This window comes from Zonotrichia leucophrys, chromosome 10 (genome assembly GCF_028769735.1).
Source record: "Zonotrichia leucophrys gambelii isolate GWCS_2022_RI chromosome 10, RI_Zleu_2.0, whole genome shotgun sequence".
Taxonomy (NCBI): Eukaryota; Metazoa; Chordata; class Aves; order Passeriformes; family Passerellidae; genus Zonotrichia; species Zonotrichia leucophrys.
In genome coordinates, this window is record NC_088180.1 from 251,556 (window position 1) to 275,715 (window position 24,160).

General features: G+C 39.6%; 1 protein-coding gene across 7 annotated transcripts in view; it reads right to left on the minus strand.

Moving 5' to 3' along the window:
• Positions 1-24,160, minus strand: part of OTUD7A (OTU deubiquitinase 7A) — a 108,098-nt gene that overhangs the window by 36,212 nt on the left and 47,726 nt on the right. For 5 of the 7 annotated variants that reach the window (XM_064721731.1, XM_064721734.1, XM_064721728.1 and 2 more), the window contains exons 5-7: positions 16,103-16,235; positions 10,057-10,151; positions 8,738-8,892 (exon numbers count right to left, since the gene is read on the minus strand). In XM_064721731.1, coding sequence (XP_064577801.1) covers positions 8,738-8,892; positions 10,057-10,082 — 181 coding nt within the window. In that variant the 5' untranslated portion in view covers positions 10,083-10,151; positions 16,103-16,235. Of the gene's footprint in view, positions 1-8,737; positions 8,893-9,994; positions 10,152-16,102; positions 16,236-24,160 lie in introns of all 7 variants that reach the window. The other 2 variants (XM_064721735.1, XM_064721733.1) reach the window with 2 other exon arrangements.

The window sequence follows — 24,160 nt, forward strand, 5'->3', positions numbered from 1 at the left end:
CAGACTATAATATAAACCACCACATGAGCCACACAGAATTGTTCTGCAATGCTGTAATTGCCTATTAGAAAGTCTGTAGGACAAAATGTAAATTCAGTGAAAATTGTCAGCGATACTGGAACAAGAACTTCAGCTGTTGCCAGCATTTGTTCCCTAAAAAGCCCACGTAGAGTGAATGGCTGTTTTCCAGTCAGGGCTCTGCTCTAACTTTACACACATCCCAACCAAGTTACACAACCCAAAAAGAGCTATGAGCGCATTCCCAAAACCAATCAGTGTTTGGAGTAAGAACGGCTTTTCTTTGGTTCTGGTTTTAAGAGGCACTTTACACACATTTTTAAATTATTCTTCTCAACCACAAAAACAATAAAGTAAATTAAAATAAAAAAGTAAGTATAATTCTAGGAAATGTAGCTTTAAACAAAACATTATTACTCTAGTATTGGCAATGCTACAAACCCAGGGCTTGTATGTGACCCCCAGGAACATCCTGGATTCACTGAGTACAGATCCCTGAGCACCAGACCTGTAGCAGTGGAACACAAACAGCATTTCTCAGGGCATTCCCTGCAGTTCCCCTGCTCAAGATTTTTTCATGTTTAAATTCTGAAGCTAACAAAAATCCCAGTGCATGTGCTGTAAGTGGCTGCAGTGTGTCAGGGCTTTGATGTATGTAAGAGGAAAGCAGAAAATCAGCAGACTCACAGAAATCCCACTGGCCTCAGTTTTAAACCAAATGCAATCATCTTATATAAAAGCTCTGTCATAAAAATTAAATTGAGCCTTCAGAAAGCAGGCTCACAGTGTGTTGCATTTAAAACTGGATTTGCACAGTGGCTCTTGAGTTACGTTCCATGGTAAATTGTAGCAACTCAACTTCTAATATAGACTTGAAACCTTACAAAAATTAAAATGTCTATACCTAACACAGAAATATTTGATTTTCAAATCTCTTCATATCCCTGGAGTTCTCCCCATGTCCTGAACAGAAGCACCAATTCAGCACCAAAGCCCTAAATTTCAGAAAACCAACACAGGAAATTATTATTGGACTCATTCTCCCTAAATTTGCTGGAGCCTCCAAGCATTGAAATGCAAGAAAAACATTCAACTAAATTAAAGAACATTCAGCACCTTTCCATCTCCATGAAATAGTGTTTTTGAAAATTAGCCACCCTCACTAACCAGCATAAGTGTTCCCAGCTACCCTCTCCACTGGAAAGATGGAAGGTTTCCCCCTTTGCCCCTCTCAATTTGGTTTACACTTTCACAAGTAAATACAAAGGACAAATCTCTTGTTTTTCCCACTGCCCATAAAAAAAGATGAGAATTCATCAGTTTGGGAGAATTAGCAAAGAAAAATTCTAAGCAAAAATAAAGAAAACTGAAGGCAGCAAAGACAAATAGAGAAAAGAAAGAGAGAACAAAAGTAAGGCGTTTATGAAAGACTCTGAGAGAAGAAATACAAATAGGTACAAAAAATTAATCCAGTGCAAAAAAATTTTGAAAATTTAACAAATCTAATAAAAAATATGATGTAATTTGTACCACAGGAATAGATTGCAAAAACAAGAGGCAAGCTGGGAACCAATCAAGAAAATTATTAAATTCAGAAATGTCCAGAGCAGATGATCTGAACAAGGATTTCTACCAGTGTGACAAGTAGGTGAGAAAGTTTCAGCTGCAAAGTACTGAGGAAATTAGTGGGGCTTGTGGTTGTGGAGCCTATCTTTCCTCCTTTAAACATTGCATACTAAAAGCTTTTGCATTTCTAAAACTGTATCTTATTACATCACAAACAAGTTTTGAGAGACAAAAACTGCCTGAGTTATGCTAGGTTGGAAATGACAAAAATAAATTCATATAATATGGCAAACAAACACATCCTCCCTCCCAAAGGCTACAGGGCAGGTCCCTCCTTCCAGTCTTGCTCCTTGTCCAACAAGTGGCATTGGCCCCCTGGTTTGGGGCAGACTGTACATAGTCCCTCTGGCCCCTAGAGAAGGGAAAGAGGAAGTCTTCTCCTAAGTTTGTTTGTGTGTGTCTCCCATGCTCTTCTCTGACATCTTCCAGACCCTGCTCCTCACACAACCCCCCCTGCTCTGTCACATCTCTCATTTTCTTTGCCATCTCCTGCACAGGCACCCAAGAGAAAGGGCCAGTCTTTCCTACCCCCACAGAGGTTATGCCTGAAGGACAAGTAACAGGCAATTAATTTATTTTTTATAATTTCATCAATTAACTTAAGTCAAGTAAAAGCTTTTGTTGCAATTTGACAGACAAAACCAATGCAAGTCTATTTTTTAGATTGTCTGCAATTTTTGTTTCACTGTTACTTATCTGATGCATGCTCTTCACTGACTGCTTCTTTGTTTATATGACATATTATTGTATTTTAAAAGGCATTTCAGAGGCATAACAACATTATTTCAGTGCACACAATCATATCAGACAAGCCACTAGCAGCTCTGGATCAGTAACAATTTGATTGCTCCAAACCAGCTCCAACACAGTAGGTTTGCAGGAAAGGCTTCCAGTTTCAAATGGCCAGAGAACATCAGTCAGCAAAAAAGCTGGAGGAGCACAAGGTTGGTTGGAAAACACAGGTAGTGAAATCATTATCAGGGTGCTGGAACCAAATCAACTCACTGACTGAATAGAAAGAACACACTTACTGAGCAATTGCTTCCTGAACAGCTATATGTGCTATGTGAGGTGTGCAATTTAACAACACTCAAAGGTCTCTGCTTTGAAACAAAGTCCTTCTTGTTCGGAGGAAAAACAACAAAACACAGCACACACACACACACAAAAAAAAAAAAAAAAAAAACACAAAAACAAAAAAAGCCCAAACAAAACCAAAACAAACAAAAAAGTGCTGCTGAGTAGGGAATAGAAGATACACTGTGGCTGAAGGCTGGTACTGATGTGTTAGTGTCAGAGATAGCAGAATAGCAGACACCTACATAAAAGGGAAATTCAAGAATAAACACAGCTACACTGTGAAGTTTCTGCCCTAAATAATGGTTCCTTGAATAACAATAGGAGCTATTATAAGCCTGAAGAAAAAAACAAAGATTTAGATAAAACAATATATGGTCTAAGTAGCCACTTCCCCTCAAACTAGATTAGCAGAGGGTTAATAAAAAGGTACTAAAGGACAGCACAACTAGGATTCACCTTAGAAGCATTGATAAAAACATAGACTCCAAGAATGGTTTAGGTTGGAAGGGATCCCAAACACCATTCCATTCCAAGCCCCTGCCATGGGCAGGGACACCTTCCACTGTCCCAGGGTGCTCCAAGCCTTGTCCAACCTTGCCTTGGACACTTCCAGGGATTTGGTCAGCCACAGCTGCTCTGGGCACCCTGTGCCAGGGCCTCACCACCCTCACAGGGAAGAGTTTCTTCCCCATATCTAATTGAACCCTGTCCTCTTTAGTTTGAAGCCATTCCCTTGTGTTATCACTCAGGCTCCTGTCAAAAGCTCCTCTCCAGCTCTCTTGGAGCCCTTTTAGGTATTGGAAGGTGTTCCAAGGTCTTCCCAGAAACTTCTCATCCCCAACAGCCCAAGGGTGTCATAGCAAAGGTGCTCCAGTCCTTTGAGCATCTTCATGGTCTCCTCTGGACATGTCCTGAGAGGTCCATTGGGGGAGCACAGCTGGATGCAGCACTCCAGCGGGGTGTCACAAGGGCATTCTCCTTGGGCTGTAACTCCAGAGCAACATGGTATTATTTAGTCTTTTGGGTTTTTTGCTTTGTACTGCTTTGGCTAAAACATTATAGCTTAGTGGGGTTATAATACTTAATAAATCTCTTGTCTTTCACTTCTTAAATCAGGTATATTGAAAACCAAGAGGATTTTATCATTAATTATTAGGAAAAGCAAACATGCAACTATTAAATAGTTCCCTCCCCCCTCTAAGCTTTCAAAAATCCACCTACTCCAATATGTTAAAAGAATATTTGAAAGATCACTGAAATTCCTGATTTAATGATAAATAAAATACTGGAAAGGATGCAATTTGAGATGTGGAACTAGGAAAGATCCGAATAGTGGGAACCACAAAGAAAGGCAACTTGCAGCAACATGTATAGACAGGACTTCAGCAGAGGAAACGTTCAAAGGGACATGAAACTGAGAGGGCAACAAATTAACTTTCAGTCAGAGAAGAATCATCTGAGGAAGGCACTGAGCATCAAGTAAGTATCTATAAGATGCACTCTAAGTGCAACTTGAAGGCAACACAGAAACACCCCAGGCTAATGCAAAGAAGTCTGTTCCTACAAACCAACTGTTAACAAAGCAATACTCAAGTTCCATTTAAATGCAGACACTGCTTCCTGTTTGGCATGAAGTAGATTAACAAATATTTAGAAGCAAAAGGTAAGAAGAACTTCAGATCAGCTGTTTCTCCTTCTGAAAAACTAATACACAAAATTAGGATAAAATTAGACCATATGCTTTAAAACAAGATTTTATTTTGGTCCATGTTCTCAAAGGACAATAATACAGCAAGGCCATTTTGTTAACACATGTCTCATTTTCTGCTAGAATGCAAAGTCAGTCCAAACTGAACAGGCAGCTGGAAATGACAGTTTTGCTCCCTGTTTAATGAGACATTGGTAGCAGCTCAGCTTCCCCTTCCCATTGCCAAGCTTTCCACAAGAGAACTAAAAAAGGAACCATCTGAGGGAGAGGAGAATATTTTTGGGGAGTTAGTTTTGTACACTCAGTCACATGACAGCACTGTAAATGTCTCTCTCTCTATAAATTACATGCTTTTCTTTGAATTCTGCTTGTATACATTGTTCTTTGAGGAGATGTCTCTGTACTGCAACTCTGTCATATTCCATGGGGTCAGTCACCTTTGCTGCTCACATTTCGTGACTGGAAAGCCAATGCCCCAGTTCCTGAGTTCATGTTCAGCTATATATCCCTCAATTAAGTGCTGTTTGAAGCTGGAAATAGCATTTGTTTTTATATAATGATGAAATGCCACATCATTTATATAAATAAATGAAACCATTTATACAAGTCAAAGGGCAAGTTTTCAGTTAAATACATTATTTCACAAATCCTCCAGTCCCTGATGATTGCCCTACACTGTTGGCATTTTAAAGTATTTTATCCTATGCCTTCTGCCTCTGTTCCAGGGGACACTGCCTGCACATCTACTGCTCCCTGAAAACTGAGCTGCTTTCTCCTGATTGATCAGTGATCTCTGCGTTCATCCACACCTACAGCCCTGCCACTGTGAGCCACATACAGTACAACTTGTTTCAAAGATTAAACTATTTTCTTTAATGGTTTTCTTTCTGTCTTAGGCCACATTTTAAGTAGATTATACATAAACACACCAGCATTACTGTTACTCTATGTATGTGAGAATCGAGGTGCCAGCCCAGACTATCCAGGAGGGAAAGGGATGTGCCCTCCCTATTCCTGAACCTTCCTTTTTCCTTATTATTGGGGAAGCTGGAGCTCGCACAGCCGAAGAGAAAACAATTCTGCACCATGCAGAGTTCTCAGTTTATGCTTAAGAACATTCCCAAAGCTGAGTGAGCCAAAGGAGTTTTCCCAGTGACTAGAAGGTGCCTTGCACACACAGAGGTGACATTTGGAGAGTCCTGCAGCTGATTTCCTGTTTCCCTGTGAAATGAGGCTGATCCACTTCTGAATTCACTCCTGCCCAAAGCAGGGATACACATGGCTGCCAGCACAGGCTTTTTTCAAACTGTTTTGCTGAGATTGTTGTTTCTGTCACTTGGGTCACATTTATTGTCAAATTGCTCTGTCAATACTAATAACTCAGTTGAGGGTTTTTTTAGGCTGTTTTTTAAATAGAAATCAGCAAAGGCTGAGAATGAAAGGCTGAAAAGGCAGACCCAGTGAAGGTTCAAAAGACATAATTTCTACTCTTCATCACCTTACATACACAAGAATGCTTTCAGTTTTTGAGAGCACATAAACAAGGTAAAAACCTCTGGAAGTGGCAAACAACATCTCAGAGACAGGAAATGAAACATGAAAGACTCAGTAAGTAATCATCCAAAAATGAAAGCAAAGCTAGAAAATAACATTTCTAAGTAACAAATGGTTTAGAGCATGTATGTATAATCCAGTAATACAGAATTGGTACAGCTAATGATACGTAATTGAAATTTAGGAATATTAACTTATAATTAATCTGAAATAGCTGTAAGCAGCTTAATAAATATGGAAATCCAATATTAGACTTTTATACCAGATACTAGCCATGAAAATGTTATATAACTATTATTTTTTTAAATCTCTCTGCCTCTTCATTTCAAAAGTAGAATGGTCACTTTCTGAAAGATTCATGTCAAGTACAACCAGCAGAATGTTTTCTGAGATAAAGGGACAAGCAGCTGCACTCAGTATAAAGCCCCACAGAAGAAAACTGCAGGGATTTTACCAGCAGGATAGGCAAAGTATAGAAACATCTAGTGAGCCAACATTTAGGACAGCTTCTGGCAATGTAGAAAATCTATATGCAATGTATAGATTTTCTAGCTATTTTCACAACAGTCAGTATGTGTTGCTGCTGGGATGAACAACACATACTGTGCACAACTGTGCTGGGGATGTAGCAGGACATAACCAAAGCAAAACAATTAATATGTTAAAATGATTGGATAAGGAAGCAGAAATTGGTATCCTTGATTATCTACAGTATAGTGAAACTGAAGAAATTTCCCCAGGGATGAACAAAAGAAACAGCATTGGCTCTGAAAAGGAGGTGTTACTCCATAGGAGCACACTATGAAAATTCAGTCTGAACAAGTCATAAAGAGCAAAGGGCCATGGGGTCATACTGGATCTGACCAAAACTTGCAATTTCATGGAAATGAGGCTCTACACAAGCCTTTTTTTGGCTCCAAGTTCACTGTGACCATATTTTTTAAGGCTATCAACAACCAAACCTTGAAAATTTTAGGAACTATTTGTGCACGCCTGTTTTTGAAGTTTGATGATATGGACATCATTCCAAGGCCAGGTACAAGGAATTGGCATCACAGGGGGGTGGGCTGCTCTTCTGAATATTGTTTATATTATTGTTAAGAAGCTACTCCATGGGTTTCAATGCTGTCAGGGCAGCAGTCCCTGTTGTGCTTTTTTTAAACAAATGAGAAACCACTCCATCAATTACTGCCTCCCAGCACAAGATATGACCAGTGTTAGAAGCTGTTACACCAAATGTAGCTGCAGCCACATGTGCTGAAATGGTTGTCTGAGCACATGTGGTTCAGAACTAGCAACAATCCCTTTTACTTTGAGAAATTCCTGTGTAGGAGGAAATTACTTGGGGCAGATGCATATGTCTATTAGCCTGTCAGAATAATTAGATTGTTTATGACTTATTTCTTTGTTAGTATGCTCGATGTGGATCTATTAATCTACAGAAATGAGAAGTACAACACAGAGAAACTCTATTTGATATTTATTTGAAAGCATTGCTCTTTATAGAAAGGAAAAAAGGTAAGTAACTCTTCTGAAAGACCTCTGATATGTAGGAACCCTTTGAAATTTTGGCAATGCTCTATCAGCACAATATCTGACAATCTGTCCTGATATAGCTGAGAAAAAACTTCTCATGTTCTTTTTCTAAAAGACCATCAGACTAAGACAGACTCTAGGCGAGAATGACAGGTTGATCAAATCAGTCAGACAAAACAGAGAGCTCTTAAATATAGCAAGCCTATGCTAATATTCCTTGCTAGGCATTCCAAGGTCTTATTTCATGTACCAGATGACTTGGGAAATGCTGCAGAATTGTGTGCATCTCTGTGTTAATAATCTATCATGTCTTATTACTAAAAAGCCCAGAGTAAAGGAAGAACTTACCACAAAATGAAAAACTTTCAGCATAAAGTGAAGGAGCTCTTGCAAAAAGGAGATACATAAAACAAGGTATACTTTCACATCTGCTGTAGCTGTTCAGTTACTTTGATTTAACACAATTTCTTAGAGCACATTAAAATAAAAAAATAAAGTAAACCCCAAATCTCTCAGGGGCAAGTTCAGTGTGGAAGTTTTAAGCCCACAGAACCACCTTGCAATTTGCAGATATAATCTACTCCTTTCCAACTTTCCCATCTTCACAATTATTATTAGCCCAACAAGAGAAGAAATTAACAAACCAACTATTATGAAATGCTCTCAAATATCAATGATGTCTTTACACTTTTAAGCCTATAAACCTAAAACAACTAAAACAAGATTAATAAATAGACAGTTATTTTTCTGATACAGCTTCTTAGTTGTTTTTCAACCTATACACTTGGCTCCCATGCTGTAAAGTTCAGGTATGCATATTAACCACTGGGACCCAAAAATACCTCTGGTATCTCTATCACTGCACAGTAAATCCATTTCAGACTAAATACAGTGATCGGAGAAACTTTTACAATTACTTTCAGGCAGCTGAATATGAAAATTCAGCTAAAGTCTCCTCCCTTCTCTCACTGGCACATAAACATATAGGGCTTGACTCTTAGTAACTTAAAACACAGCAATCTAATACTAAGAAGTTTTTAAGAATTTGTTAAAACACCTGCCTTAGTATAATCTATGGTCAGCTTATTACAAGAGCTGTCTTGGTAAAACTACCAAGAAATATCTGTTTCCTTGGACCACAGCTCTCTTGTTATGACTGGTTCTTGGTTTAAGCAAGCAGTGAGCACAGGAAATGGTTGGGTCCAAAAAGTTTACCTTCTAGTAAGTCTCTGGCCAGACCTGGTTCTGCCCCTGTGGACCGAACAAAGTCTGACAGGACTGCATCCATATCAAGAGTCATGTGATCATTCAGAGGTGCTGCCAGACATGCAGCAGAAGTTGGACTCACTGGCTGGCTAAAAGGTCTCCATCTGCCAAGGAGAAAAAGAAGCAGGGTTTAGAATATACTCCCAGGTGACATAAACCACATTTTTCCTCTATTCCCTAAACAAGACTATTAAAAAAGCTTGCAGCATATTAAAATATACAGCATTTGTCATCCATCTCTGCCTTAGCCTGGAGCTGCTGGTCACTCACACTGGAAGGTTTTCTCTATCCTAATATTTCATATTTTTACTGATTTTTCTTATGTGCACTCATAAATAGCTTTGCAACTTGACTCCAATTCAGCTAAACGTAAGATTGGTTTATTAAAAGCACAATCACCAGATCAATGTCACTGCCCATAAACTGAGGTTTAGCAAGGATTTAAATGTCTAGAGCTCTTCTGCCTCACTAATACTAACACACACACAGCAGGGCTTAGCATTTGTTCCTTTGTTTGCCTTGCAAATACAGCTTCTGTAATTTACAGATTCTCTGCTGTGCTGAGTCTGGCTAGGATGGAGTTAATTTTCTTCTTTCATTTTCTAGAACTGTGGCTAAACTAATGTTCATAGTAGCTAATAATACAGTAATTTATAAGTTTTCTGTGTTTTATTTCCTTTTATTGGTGACCATGGCTGCTGAACAATTTTTATGATGTTTATGAGCAGTCTGTGGGGGACAGTCTTACCAGGGTGCTCTCCTGGTGGCACAATCACCCAGGGAGTTGTTAGGAAGCAGATCATATTTTGCCCCAAGTGAAATGTGACAATGTCTCACATGGGAATTCTTCCTGCCAAATCCATAGCCAACAAAAAAATATGCCTGCTCTACTGCATTTTGCATCTTCTTTTCATTTCTGAAAACAGAAACTTTTCCTTCTAGGCAATGCTCTTTACAAACATAAAATAGAAATTAAAGCAGTCACCACAAGAGGAGTTCATGCTAGGCAAGGAGTTCATGCTAGGCTATTAAAACAGCTGGAATTTAAAACACAGTCATCCTAAGCATACTTCCATACTTCAACCCTGCCTGCCTGCTGCTGAAACAGTGCAAAGCAAAGAAAACAGGAGGAAATTAAACAATACACAAGGTAAGGAAAAGCATATGTTTTACTTTCATGCTTGTTATTCACTGGCCAAAGTTTACCTCTGAGCATGAATTGGATTTTTCCCATTGATTCCTCCTCACAGCCTCAGTTGCAACTTTACCTCGTGCCAAGGGTAAGGTCTGGCATGGAGATTTTCTACTGGCAGCAGATGATGTTGGTTGGTTCCTGCTTGCACCACAGCTACAGGGAAATAAACTGTGAAGGAAATTGGAATCCAATTAATTTCACTGTCCCCCACATGAAACAGTCCTTTCCTTCTTCATGTGTAATTACCTGGTTAGACTTAGCCTGAAAAATTGAATGCCTTTGCTCTCTCAGACATTGCCTTTTTCTGCAAATACATATCCCTGCTACAATGCAAACACCATTTACCTTCTGCCTCAGGAGGGTGGGGTCCTTCTCAGCCTCATCAATGGGGACTGGCACTAAACCCAACTTAGTCCAAGAAACTAAAAGTTTGTGGGATATAAAGTCACAGAATCACAGAATTGTTACAGTTGGAAGATACATTTAAGATCACAGAATCAATGAGGCTTGAAAAGACTTCTGAGATGATCAAATCCAACCCATGACCTGACACCACTTTATCAACTAGACCACGGCAATAAGCACCATGTCCAGTCTTTCCTTAAACATCTCCAGGAACTGTGACTCCACCACCTCCCTGAGCAGCCCATTCCAATTTTCATCAAGAAATTCCTCCTGATGTCCAACCAGAGCCCCCCCTGGAGCACCTTAAAGCCATGTGCTCTTATCCTGTCACTGTTGCCTGGGAAAAGAGAGCAACACCTGTCTCTCCACAGCCTTCTTTCAGGCTAGAGCAATCAGGTGCTCCTCAGCCCCTTTTTCTCCAGGCTAAACAACTCGAGCTCCCTCACAGCTCCTCACCAGACCTGTGCTGCTGGATACCAATTCCATGTTTTCCAGGACAAAGGTAGGTTACACTGCTGCTAATTCTACCCCCTTCACACTCTTTAGGCCTCTACACTGTCCCACCGCATGTTTCACATCTTTTATACTATTTATACAAGTCCGTCATTATGTTTGGGCCACATGAGGATAGCAGGGGAGGTGATCTTTTCCCCTCTATTCAGTCCTGGCGAGACTTCTCTGGAGTATTATGTCCATTTCTGGATCTGAAACAAACATGGACATGTTGGAGTGAGTTCAGTGAAGGACTCCAAACTGCAGTGGATCACCCCTGTACAAGGAAAACATTTCTAAAGTGTAATCCTAATGAAAGTATAGTAACAGAAGGAAAGCTGGCAATATTGAGGAGACTAGTTAAAAAGGAATGCAGATATTTTGGAAAGAGAACTACCTTAATGGATTATGGCCAAATTTGATCTCTCTCAAATCTAAGCTCTCTCTCAACTGAATCTGTTCCAATGCAAATGCAGGACAAAAATGCTACATTTATTTTTAACAAACACTCATACATAGACGCACTGTACTCAACAGCACTAATCTGTACAAAAAGATTACCAGAAACTGAACACAACTAATTTCTTTAGTGACTACAAGAAAGATTGAAATTAATCTTAGCCAGCAGGATGGAAACATATGGATCAAACTCAAGGAACCTGCCAGAGATGATACAAAGCATTGGTGCATTTCAGACCACCACCAGAAGTGACTCAGTAGTATAATGAGTGTTAATTTAAATGCACCAGCTGGGCCCTCAAGTACAGTCACTGTGTGGGGGCTGGAGTGCTCATAAGTTTGGGGAGCTGAAGTTGGAGAAGCCAATTCATGAGTTGTCTCAAAATCAGCATTACTTCAGTATTTTAAACAGTAAAATTGACATCCTTCTCAGAGCAAAGAATAACACCAATCTCTGCATTTATGATGTCACCATCACCTCAAAATTACCACATAGAATCTACGCTCCAGAAGCAGCAGAGTTAGCAGGATCCTCTCTGCATGCATTTAAACTAGCACTGGTTTCTTCCCTATAGAAGTTGTTTGCTCAGCTCTCTAGAAATTAGATTAAAAAAAACAAACAAAACAACAAGAAAAAACCCAACAGAAAAAGTCTTAAAATATTATCTTTGCCAGAAAAACTACTATCAGCTGTGAAAACCCACAGAGATGGAAGTGTAATAAGTAAGCAAAAAAGAAGATAAATCATAAATTCCAGAGGAGGCAGTGACTCAGAAGGCAGGTGGCTGTCAGACCCATTTCTCCCCAGATGGGTTTGGTCTCTCCTCACCTAAGGAGCCATCAGCACCACCTTTGCTCTCAATGGCTTGTCAGAGCATTAACACAATTTACACTTCAAATACACACACGGAGCAGATCTTCCACAGTCATTCAACTCCCACCCCTCCTGTGGGTAACACTACAGACACACACACAGACACCTGCAGTTTTCATTTCTAATGTGTCACACACGACACACAAACGTCAATTGGAACTGAATGGATATTGGCACATCTTGGCCATCAAAACACAGGAAGACCGTGGTTTTCTCTCACTTTCTGGCCAAACTTCTTCCCTAAAACATTTCTAAACAGCACAAATACAAGAGGCAGTGAAATCAGATAATTTGCTTTATATTATAAGAAAAATAATTTTAAAAGTATTTAAAGAGGAGACACTGATTAATTTGAAATGTTAAGATGAGCTAATAGGACTTGAAATCAATTTAGTACAATCTCAGTTATATTTAATCTTTTCTTCTCCTTGAAGTACCTCTCTCTCAAAGCTGAGCCATACTTGGAGGTGAACAGTCTTCACCTGAACCTAAATTTAACTTCTTCAAAAGCAAACAGCTTCACCCAGTTAAATGATATGAAGGGTTTTTTCTCTAAAGAAGCTTAAAGAGATGCACAGGGCTAAATTATGAAGCAAAAGCAATCATGTTAAAACAAATCCCATCCCATGCATCCAGAACAGACACAGCTAACAAAACCTAAGTGAGAAAACAGAGAAAGAGAAAACAGCACCCACTGGACAAAGCCTCAGGAAGACAGAATGACTAAGCTGCAACTAAGATCTTTCACTTTCCTAATTTTCAAAGAAAGGATGAAATAAGCACAATCAGTAAGAGGCACAGTCTTGGTGCTCTGGGAAACCAATGGAGAGAGACACCCAGCACTTGCATTAAACCAGCTCGCCCAGGCTCTTTTTATGTCCCTGCAGTGTGACAGAGCTCAGGGCCTGCTGAACATCCCTGCTGGCTCTCAGCAGCTCCAGCACTGCACACAGGTGCAGCCAGCTCCCAGGTGCAACGTTCCTGCTGCCTGATTGCCTGCAAAGGCAGAAAGGTCCTCTTTGTGCACACTTTGAGGTTCTAAGAGCAATTCTTTCTGAAAGGCCACAATTGATAGGAAATGCCATAATTCTACAGTCTTAACAGTATTATGGAATTAAACTACCCTTTATTAGGTTAAACTATTAAGCAGAAATCTATAATTAAACAATCAAATTCAGTGGAGAAGATTTGTTTAGGAGAACAGCAGCTTTAAGGGAAGAGGTAGTTAATGCAGGCCACATAAGAAAGTGGAGATGGTATTTTTTCTGCTAACTGGATTAAAAGGCATTAGTTGAAGAAGCTAAATCGATGGTAATTACCTAAAGAAAAGGTTACTGTGAACTAGACCTGATGGCAAAGTGGGGCGTTGCTATGTTAAAATGTGGACTCTCAAAACACAGTAAAATTACAAGACAGCATTTGGTGAGGGATAAGTACCTTCTCAAGTCTAAAATATCAGTTTGGAACAAAAGGAGACCAACAAAAAAGACAAAAAGTAAAAGCTCAAATCAGACATCATTACTAAGGTTTTATCTACACAATGGAACTCAGGAAAATTAACCCAATTAATTTAATTGGATTTGTCTATATCCATTCCTTTGCAAACACCTTCATTTGTGAATAAAATGCTGGCCTTAATTTGGTTTGGCTCATCTTGCCTTCGAAGTGAGTTAAACTGAATTCACTGGAGACCATTTTAATTATGAATGGATAGTGCACACAGGGACTTGGTTCCACTTAGGCTGCCCTCTTTAAATTCCTGCATTTAGTTGATTTGCATCAATTTTCCCTGGTATCTTGTGCAGACAAGTCCTGAACATTAGACACAGAGGCAGAAAAAACAGAGAAAGAAAGAAGCTTTGCTGAAGAATCCTCAGCTCTGTGGGAACCATCAAAGAACAGCTGTCCAAGAGAACTGGTCAAGTACATCAAGTCTAGTTCTAGATAAATACCATCAAGGTTCAGGGACCAACTAGGAACTATTTTAAAAATGCAGGTACATTGCAATTTTCAGAAATGCTACTTAAACAGTCTACTATTTGCTTACATATTTGAATTATTTCAAGATAGAGCTATAATGAAGGACACAACTAAAGTATCTTTAGATGTGATTTTTACAACTGTATTTTCATGGACCTTCAGAGGTTTTCATAACACCATTTTTCTTACTTAAGAGTGATTACATTCTCAGAAGGAAAAAATGTCACAGATAAACAAGAAGTCCATAGAAACAGGAGTCCTGAACTGGAATAAACCAAGCAAGAGACAGTCTTTGCAGGTAAGGATCTCCTACACCCCCACTTCAGTATTTTTTCAGGACAAAACACCACCATTGCTATAGTATTCTTTTTTTCCAAACAAGAAAACATGATATAGATAACAAGATAAAACAAGATATGAATGAATGTAAGTCAATTACTATGTTGCTCTTATTTTATTCACAAGGGCCCTCATAGTGTGGTAATTGTATTCTCACAGAAAGCAGCTGTGCAAAGGATAAATATAATGCCACTGATAAAGCTGGAATTTCTCTGAAACAAATACATTGATTTTAAAACCAATTCAAGTATTAATTATTCTTTCATCTATGAGAGTGATAAAGAAGTAGGCAGTATTATACTGCACTGGAAAAATGACAATTAGGCTTTCAGATGATAATCTGAGGCCTCTTATTAAACACAGTTTCATTAAGTAACATACATCTCCTTTAGCAGAATATATCTCCAAAGAAGCAACATGAACAAACTAGATTGCTGCCTCATTTGGAATTTTTTCCTTTTTTTTCCCCCCATCATTTTCCTTGTTTATGAATTGGTCCTGATACAGCAAGAAGATCTTCTACCTAAATACTGAATATTTTTCTCCAAATGCCATCCTTTTTTTAACATAGAAGCTATGCTGGCCAAAACTCTAATCTGAACACAAGCTTCTCTCTCAAAACATCTATCATGTACTCTGCCTGCATAAAATTAACTTTGGTGCATGAAAAGCAAGCATTCTGAGCAGCCATTTATTGATATCTATAACGTGGAGTTTCATTACTTTTTTCCAAGCCGGCCTTGCATGAGGAGTGACCCACTCGGGCCTGTGGGCACCACGAGCAGCCTTCAGCTCCACAGCCACCACCACCAGCTGAACCCCTCGCAGTTCTGCTTTTTGAGCTCTTTACCCCCCCGTTTTTCCACTGCGACATCTGAAATCAATCGTCATAGCAACAGGAGGCTGAGCCTTCATTTGCACGGCAGATCAGCGTCCCGATCAGCCGCTGCCACCGGGGCCTGACCCCGCTGCGCGGAGCCCGCTCCTGAGGGGACAGCCGGATGACACCGGAGCGGCGGACTCGGCCCAAGCCCTGCCCTGAGGGGACAGCCGGATGACACCGGAGCGGCGGACTCGGCCCAAGCCCTGCCCTGAGGGGACAGCCGGATGACACCGGAGCGGCGGGCTCAGCCCTGAGGGGACAGCCGGGTGACAGCGGAGCCGCGGGCTCAGCCCTGAGGGGACAGCCGGGTGACACCGGAGCCGCGGGCTCGGCCCAAGCCCTGCCCTGAGGGGACAGCCGGGTGACAGCGGAGCCGCGGGCTCAGCCCTGAGGGGACAGCCGGGTGACACCGGAGCCGCGGGCTCGGCCCAAGCCCTGCCCTGAGGGGACAGCCGGGTCACACCCGAGCCGCGGGCTCTGCCCTCAGGGGACAGCCGGGTCACACCGGAGCCGCGGGCTCGGCCCAAGCCCTGCCGGCGCTCCCTCTCTGCTCTGGTGCCGCTCAAGAACCACGAGCGGCTGCAGCAAAGCTGCCCTGCCCAGATTAGCGCTCCTGGGTCCCGAGCTGTAAATAGACACACACAGCTGATTACAGCTACCATTAAGCAAGTGGTTAATTTGACTTACAATGGACTTTAAATAAGAGTTCCTTGAGGCAGGTGTTGGATGGGTGTTATGCTGCTGGGTTTTGGTGAGGAAAAGAATCCATTTTTGCCACAGTAAAAGGTATGAATAAGCAAAATTTTGTCCCCTGAGAAATCTGGAAGAAAAAAGAACAGTAGTATATTAATCATTACACTTCTGCTATTTGAATAATAATAACTGCCAAAATAGTCTTTACCTTTGACCTTAGAAGCCTAATGGATATTTCTCTTAATACAGATAAACTACCACATACAGTAATTTGCATTAAGAATGCAAAATTCTTGGGCACAACCCAGACAATTAATAAAAAAAGAATTATGAATGTACAAAAATACCCTTACGGCTCTCCTACATGAAAATGGCAACTTGCACTTGGAATTTCTTTTAAGACTTCTTTGTCCTAAGACTCATCAAATATAGCTTTGAAAGTTTTCTTCTCTTAAGCTTCCAAAATCTGAAGCAATGAACTAATGAAGAGACATCCGGAAGACTCAAGCAGGATAGCCACTCTTTTTGATGAAAATAAAGAGACGAGCACATGAAGAAAGAAGGAATACCATTTCATAGGATCTATTTATTTTTAAAAGATACAGCAGTTCCCTTTCCATATAATCTACTCCCATCTCCCAAGAATAAATCCTTCGGCTTGCAAATGCAGAATCCAATCACTATAAGCTTCACCTTATTATTCTAAAAGGCATTTACAATCAGTTTTATTGTTTCTGTTTTTTTAATCCATTCACAAAACTCCTAGAGTTGTAACTGGGCTCAACCCCACTAAAATCAGGATTTAACAGCCCAAATCTTTTTATGATGGAAAACATTCCTTCTGATAATGCTTTTAAAACAGGCAAAACTATAACTAGGTCCACAATGTTATGAGTTTTGAGTTTTTGAGAAAACAGAACATAACATTATTTCTTGCTATTTCCTAAAATACATACACAAGTAACCAAATCTCAGTAGGTAACAGTTCCTATGCAAAAACTCCCAAATGTCTGTGTGACAGCTCAGCCGTAACATGAGTTAAGTACCTCAATTAGCAAGTATTAACTTACCCAGCTCTTAACTCAGGTGCATGTGAACTAACATACAGGAGTTAATAAGTCCTACCTTTTTTTTTTTTTCTTCACTATGGCATATTTTCATGCAAGAACGATAAATATGACCAAAGTATTATCTTCAATTCTTTTTGGAAATCACTTATGGATGTAGCACACCACAGATACCCTCACACTGAAGCACATTATTTCAAAGTTTGTAACATCATAAAAAGCTTAATTCCATACATTGCAAAGGAAATGCAGTCAAACCACATTCGCCTGTGACCCACTCTTTATCACCCTCAGGGAACTTAAAAATAACTGTAAAACCCTCAACTTATAGAAGCAACTTTAAATAACTCTTAACACTTTCAAGGGTACTTGGACTACAGGGGATAGAAATAATCATCAAGTGTGAATATGCCTCCACATTTCCAGCTATACAATATTCACAAACTGAAATATCCACACTAAGAAACTCCCCTTAGCTTCAGGAAATAACTAAAAACTCTGATATCCAGCCATCAAAACTGAATGATGATGCTTCTGCTAAGGGGTTTGTAATTTTTATCATTGCCCTGGAAATAAACAAGCAAAGTCGATTCCTTTTTTTCAACACATACTAACAATGATCAAAACATTTTTATAGCTTTGTTCAACACATCTGCTGCACAGGGTAATAAACACTTTCCAACGCTCAGACTACTTCCGTTCAAAGAGGACTCAACTTATGTGCTTGCAGTAATTTTTTTTTTTATTATATCACAATTTACCATTTAAAATAAAAGAAAAATTATTTCATTTAGCTTGCAGTTGTAAATTATCTAAAATACTACCCTGGATACTGTAATGATCGGGATACAAGGACATAGCATACATACTCAAAACCCTTTTCAGCCTTTCTCACACGTGCATTGGAGCTTCAGCAGTTTAAGATCACCCCTAAGTACTGCTTACTCTGCTGTATTCCCCTGTAAAGTGGGCCAAGAAACCAAAGAATTCTCCCTATATGACCCCAACTTGGTCTGCGACAAACTACATGTAGATATAAAAGCTCAGAATAAAATTATCATGAGATATGAAAAGGTTCAGGATGGAATTTCAATTGCAATTCTCTCATCATTCTGAGCACAAATTTTGAATTTATCTTTTTACGTTTGCATGGTCCCTGCAACAGCTTCTGTGTGAAGTTAGCACAGAAAATGAAATGCAGACTGAAGATGCTACATATGTATTGTGAACCAAACAACTCCATCTCCAACAGGTGTTTTGAAGGTAAGAGTCTGAGACAGAGTCAACTGAGGCCAGAGATCAGAGATGTTCTCTGTTAAGAATGAATATCCACATTAACTCTCATTTTCTCCCTTTTTATCTGACATTTCAAAGCAGTCACTAACAAAGAGTTGAAGAAGCTTCCTCCACTCAGTTTCTAGAAATACCTCAATTCTCTCCCAAGAGTCTCATGCACTGCTTGCTCTGAACTCAAAAAGGGTTCCATTTTCCACTTCTGACACAAGATTCAGACACTTCCTACAATTTTCTCAGCAGCACAGTGCTGAAAACCTTTGCCCATACTCTGTTAAATGTGGATCAGATCTCCCCAAGCATGAGCACATCTCAAGTGTGTGCTTGCTTCCATTATTTCTGTTACATACATGAACACTGAACTAGCTGTAAGTCCAGACATAAATCATCCCCTTCTGTAGCTTTTTGCTTCGGTTCTGGCAAGACTTGGCTTCTTCAGTGCAACTTCTCCATTCAGTACAAGGCCTTGCCCACTGCTCATTGGTTCTTTGCAATTATTTAATTTAGCTCAAGCAACACATGAGGGAAATTTTAATAAGAGGGAAGTAATAACATTCAAGAAATAATAACAAGACCACCAAGGGGCTTCCATGATAAAGATGGCCATTATTGGTACTGGTCTTCTTAAGGACAAAGGACAAGTACCAAAGAAATGATAATTCTATTCTAGTCATGGAACTGTGTCTATCTGTGTCCTGCAGATAGCTGTGTTGAAAACTATGGGGGGGAAGGATACAAAATTTGACACACAGCATCTGTCTACAGCTCAGCTACAGAAGATTCCTGACTAGCTAATGTTTCATGTTCTTGCAGATCTGTGACAGTTGTCATTCCCCAGAGTAAGGCAGCACCTCAACGATCTAACTTTTCAAAGACAAGTTCTTGAACACAGTCTGAAGTGCTGGCACACATTCGGTTTCTTTTTTTTTCTGAACCTTCATCACTTGAAATCTCTTCATAATCACTGCATGAGGAACACTTATTGCTTTATCTATGTCCTAAGTATGTAGAGTCTGTCACAAGTTACTGCTGAAGGAAAGGATTCCTCCTCCTGCTGGAAAAGTCTTACTGTGACCAGTGCTCTTGCATGTGAACACATTTCTCCCCTTGCCAGCTTATGCCAGTTTGACTCAGAAAATGTGTGCAGTGGATTGAGCTGACAGGGATATGAAGGCAGAAGCTTAAAGGACATCAAAAGTGTTAGCAAAATGAGCTCTGTATAAATAGTCTTACTGATACAAGTCTCCAAGCATCCTTTATCTTCTTGTACACAGAGATTAGAGAAAAGCTCAAATGCTTAATTGTATGTCAAGTGCACTGTCAGTGATTAAGGGTTCAGTATAGTCTTTAAAAATGGAGTCTGGAGCACATCCCTGCCTTTATGGAGACAATTCAGCTGCTGTTTTAAACACAAGGCTTGACTGTCTGTTACTCTGCACGTGACATTGTTCCTTACATCAAGGCAAAACACATACTGGTGATTTTTTCACATTCCTCTTAAAAATACTGATCCTCTCAATCGGTAAATCCCACAGCTTCAGTGACAGACTGATGAGAAAGTTCTCTCTCTTACAGGTACCCTAAAAAATAGCATCAGGATTGAGCTTCTGAAATTCAGATTATGTGCAAAAATCAAGTCCTTGTAAGTCCTTAGGTGGGTGTAAGTTAGAAAGAATAGCAAGCTATGAGCAGGCATTTGTGTAATGTGCTGGAATTCAGCAGAAGCTGGAATATCAGCTCAGTGTGTGCTGAGCTAAATCATCTCCAGCAGGGAAGAACACACACACCATGCAGCAAAACAGAACTGGGGAATTTCTCCCCAATCCTGAAACTACCACCCTTGTTTCTGTCAAACAGGATGTTCCTCAGTCACTGCATTCAGTTGAGAAAATGAAACTAAGAAGAAGACTTAATTCCCTTTTACCCTAAAAAAACCCTATCATTTAATATAATCTCCAAGATTTTAAAACAGATAGAGATACAAATGAGGAAATAAAGATATGAGACATAGCATCTAGAATGATTCATTTCACAACATTTTGAAGATTTAGAATATAAGTATAGCAACTATGTGTTTCACTTAGAGTACATAAGTAATTGAAAAGTCCTGAAGTAGGAAACGCATTTGGTGAAATGAATGTAAAATTACCTAGTATTAAGAATGGTTGTTCATCAAAAATTAATGCCCTAAACAGTAAAAAAAAAAAAAAAAAATCCCTTTCATTTAGTCAAATCAATTTGGTTACACAGACTTAGCTTTCTCCAGCCATAAATAATCTGTAACTATTTCTACAGTTATGATTTTTTAAGTAATTCAGGCAATATGAAAAATAATAATTAAAAGGAAATACTCAGGCTAAACAAGGAGAACTAAAAGCTGATGAGACAAGGGAAGTGTTATAAGGAAACAAGTACCAGAATTGTACACATAAAAGAAAGCAACAGCAACTAACAGATATTCCAAGTTTGATGTTAAAATAGCCTAATTTCTGACCAAGTTCAACAGGATGGATATTCAGCATCTCTAAGAAGTAGCCCATTAGTTCTAATTGCCACTGTCATCATCATCTATTATTGCATTCTATGGAAAAGCAGGACATGGAATTAAATAGCACTGTACCAACTAGGAAATTCATAATTCCAGGAAAACACACATGGAAAAGGCTATTGATTGCAAAATAGAGCCAGGGGTGGGGGAACAAAACCCTTCACCACATTGAATATTAATGTCTACAGGCAACAGCTAAAAAAACCCCTAAAAACCAGTGCCTGCATTTTTCAACTTACGTACCAAATACACATATGAAAAGAACACCTGTAAAACTAAATGAAGAACAATCTCTTCTGAAACAAACAGCTCATCATGAACTCCCAGAAAGGAAAAAGAGAGGAAAATACAAAAAAACTTGCAGTCTCCTTGAGCCTTAGCTGGCAAATGTGATGACAACCTCACTCTAAGGAATTGGGATATATTTGTAAAGCTTACTGCAAGATTCAGCATATAAATATCTTTCAATTTAATCTGCTGCAGAGAAAAATATTGATATATTTTTAAAAACATCTGAAATTGGATTCTGAAAGGATTTCAGAAATACCTGTATTTTCCCCTGAACTTTGTCATAAAAGCCATGGAAAGTTGACAGATATATTTTTTAAAGTCCTTTAAGCTATCAAAAAAACTATTCTCTTTCATACATTTAATTTTTTTTTCTTTTTAATTTTAAAGACATTGATCAAACTCTCCTGCTTTGCTGCTGATCAGAAGCCAGATGCATAGCAGAGCTGACTGGGAGTTGTTACTGATTATTTTTAGAAACAAATGTTTCAGCACTTTGGACAATACCCACTGTCAGTTTATTAGAAATTATTCAAAAACTCATGGCAGAAAATGGCTCTGCCTGACTAGCAGAGCTGCTTATTAGCCAGAAATTCAAGGAGGAGAGAGAGAATTCTGTTACTGTTGGTTCAGAATAAAAAGTTGTGCATGTGGAACAGGAACAAGGTTTCAATGAAGATCTTTAAGTTCATTTAGGTTTTATATGAAACAGAAATAGCTGTGTGGGAGGGAGGAAAAGAGAGAAAATTACAATTATATGCAGGGAGTGGGTCCCGCAACAACAGATCAGTAGTGTTTGGAAGACACATGCTCAACAGACAGACAAGACTATAAAGGACACAAAATGAATTTTAAAAAACCCCAACAAACCCCACCAAAAACAAATAAGCAAAACAAAGCCCCCAAAAACAAAACAAACCCCTCCAGCCCCCCAAAACAAAAAACCCAATCAAGAAGAAAAAAACAAAAACCAAAAGAGTTGGCTTGAAACCATGTTCTTCCATCACCTGCAAAAAAACCAACTATGTGAACTTTTCAAATTGGCGGCTTAAGAAGTGACCAACCACAGTGTAAGAAGCAAAACTCCCATTTCCCCTGCTTAGCTTTGCAGAAAGCCATTTGAAAAAATGATGGCTTTATTTTTTATGTCAGCCACTTTGCACTAAACCAGGCAGGCAGGCAGTGTGTGCTGCTGTCATGGTTTGACCCCAGCCAGCAGCCCAGCCCCAAGCAGCTCCTCAGCCACTCCCCCTCCAGCAGGACCAGCATGAGAACTGGTAAAGGTAAAAGCTGGAAAACTCCTGGGTTGAGATGAAGATAGTTTGGCAGGGAGAGCAAAGCAAACCAAGGAATCAATTCAGTGCTTCCCATGGCTGGGCAGGTGTTCAGCCATCCCCAGGAGAGCAGGGCCCCAGCACACAGATTGGTGGCTGGGGGAAACAAACACTGCCACTCCAAATGTCCCCTCTTCCTTCTTCTTCCCTTCTGTCACAGGCTCTGGAACATCCCTGTGGTCAGAGGGGGTCACCTGTCCTGGCTGTGTCTCCTCACAACCTCCTGTGCACCCTCAGATCCCTCCCCAGCCTAGAAGGAGGAAAAGCAGTAAAGGCTCCACTCAGCAATGACGAAAACATCTCTGTATCATCAACCCTGTGTTCTGCACGAATCCAAAACACAGCCCCATACCCAACAGTGTGAAAAAAATTAACTCTAGCCCAGCCAAAACCAGCAGACACCAGCAATATTGACTCACTTAAGTCAGCTTTTCTCTTATGTACCAATGTTTGGGAAAAACCTCTTGCTTTTCCGTTTGCTGAAGCAGTGAATTACCCGGCAGTGCTCTCCATTTTGTGACAGACAGAATGAGCTCATTTCTTGGAGCTGCAGTCAGTACACACTGAAAAGCAAACTATCTGTGGGGAGTTCATGATACTTGAAACGTAAAATGGTACAAGCTGAACTTTACCCAGTTGACAATAATTTGATTTTTTCAAGCACTAGTTTCAAAGTGGTATGTCCAGAAAAGAGGATGGTCACTGCCATCTAACAGTCAAATATTTAAACTTGGATCAGAACTAAACTCATGCCACTAGTATATGTGTTTTAATTCATATAGAAACAGATCTGCTTATGTGCATTTTAATACATGCAACTCAGAAACTACACAGCAACTACTATTTTCTTACGTATAACAAATATTTTCTGTGATGATGATCTCTATAGATTGGAGACTTTAAATAAAAGGAAGAAAAAAAAAATACCACTTCCATAAGTAGATTTCATCCAAAAGAAATTTAGTTGCAAAGAACTTCTTGGGCAACTTCAAATAGTCCTGAATCTGACCTGTTAATTTTTACACAGCTTATGTGACTGAATAGCTATTCCACATATACAAATCCACATCTGCTTGATTAAATTAGTCAGTCTCCTGAAGTAAAGCCACAGCCAAATGGCCCAAAGTTATACAAACCATCTCCAGTAGGAGGTTGAAAATCTGGCTCTATACCTTCTCTGTAATTCAAATGATAGAACTTAAGCTCTCAAACAGCAAGACATTCAGAAAATTCATATTATAATGCAATTGGTACTTAGAGATAAGCAGTAAATGTTCCCATAATACTCTACCTCTGGAAAGTCAGACACTTAATAGAATGTCACTCCAGCCAGTGTCACCCCTGAAAGCTGACCTTGGAAATCTTCCTGTCCCATCAGGTATTCTTCAAACCACAACAAGAATTTACCAAGGGACAGATTTGCTCACATTGTTCCCAATTCTTTCCATGAACTAATCCATCTGTTAAACACTGAAATGAAGGCACACACATCTATGGGACCAAAGGTTTCAGCAAGAGCCTT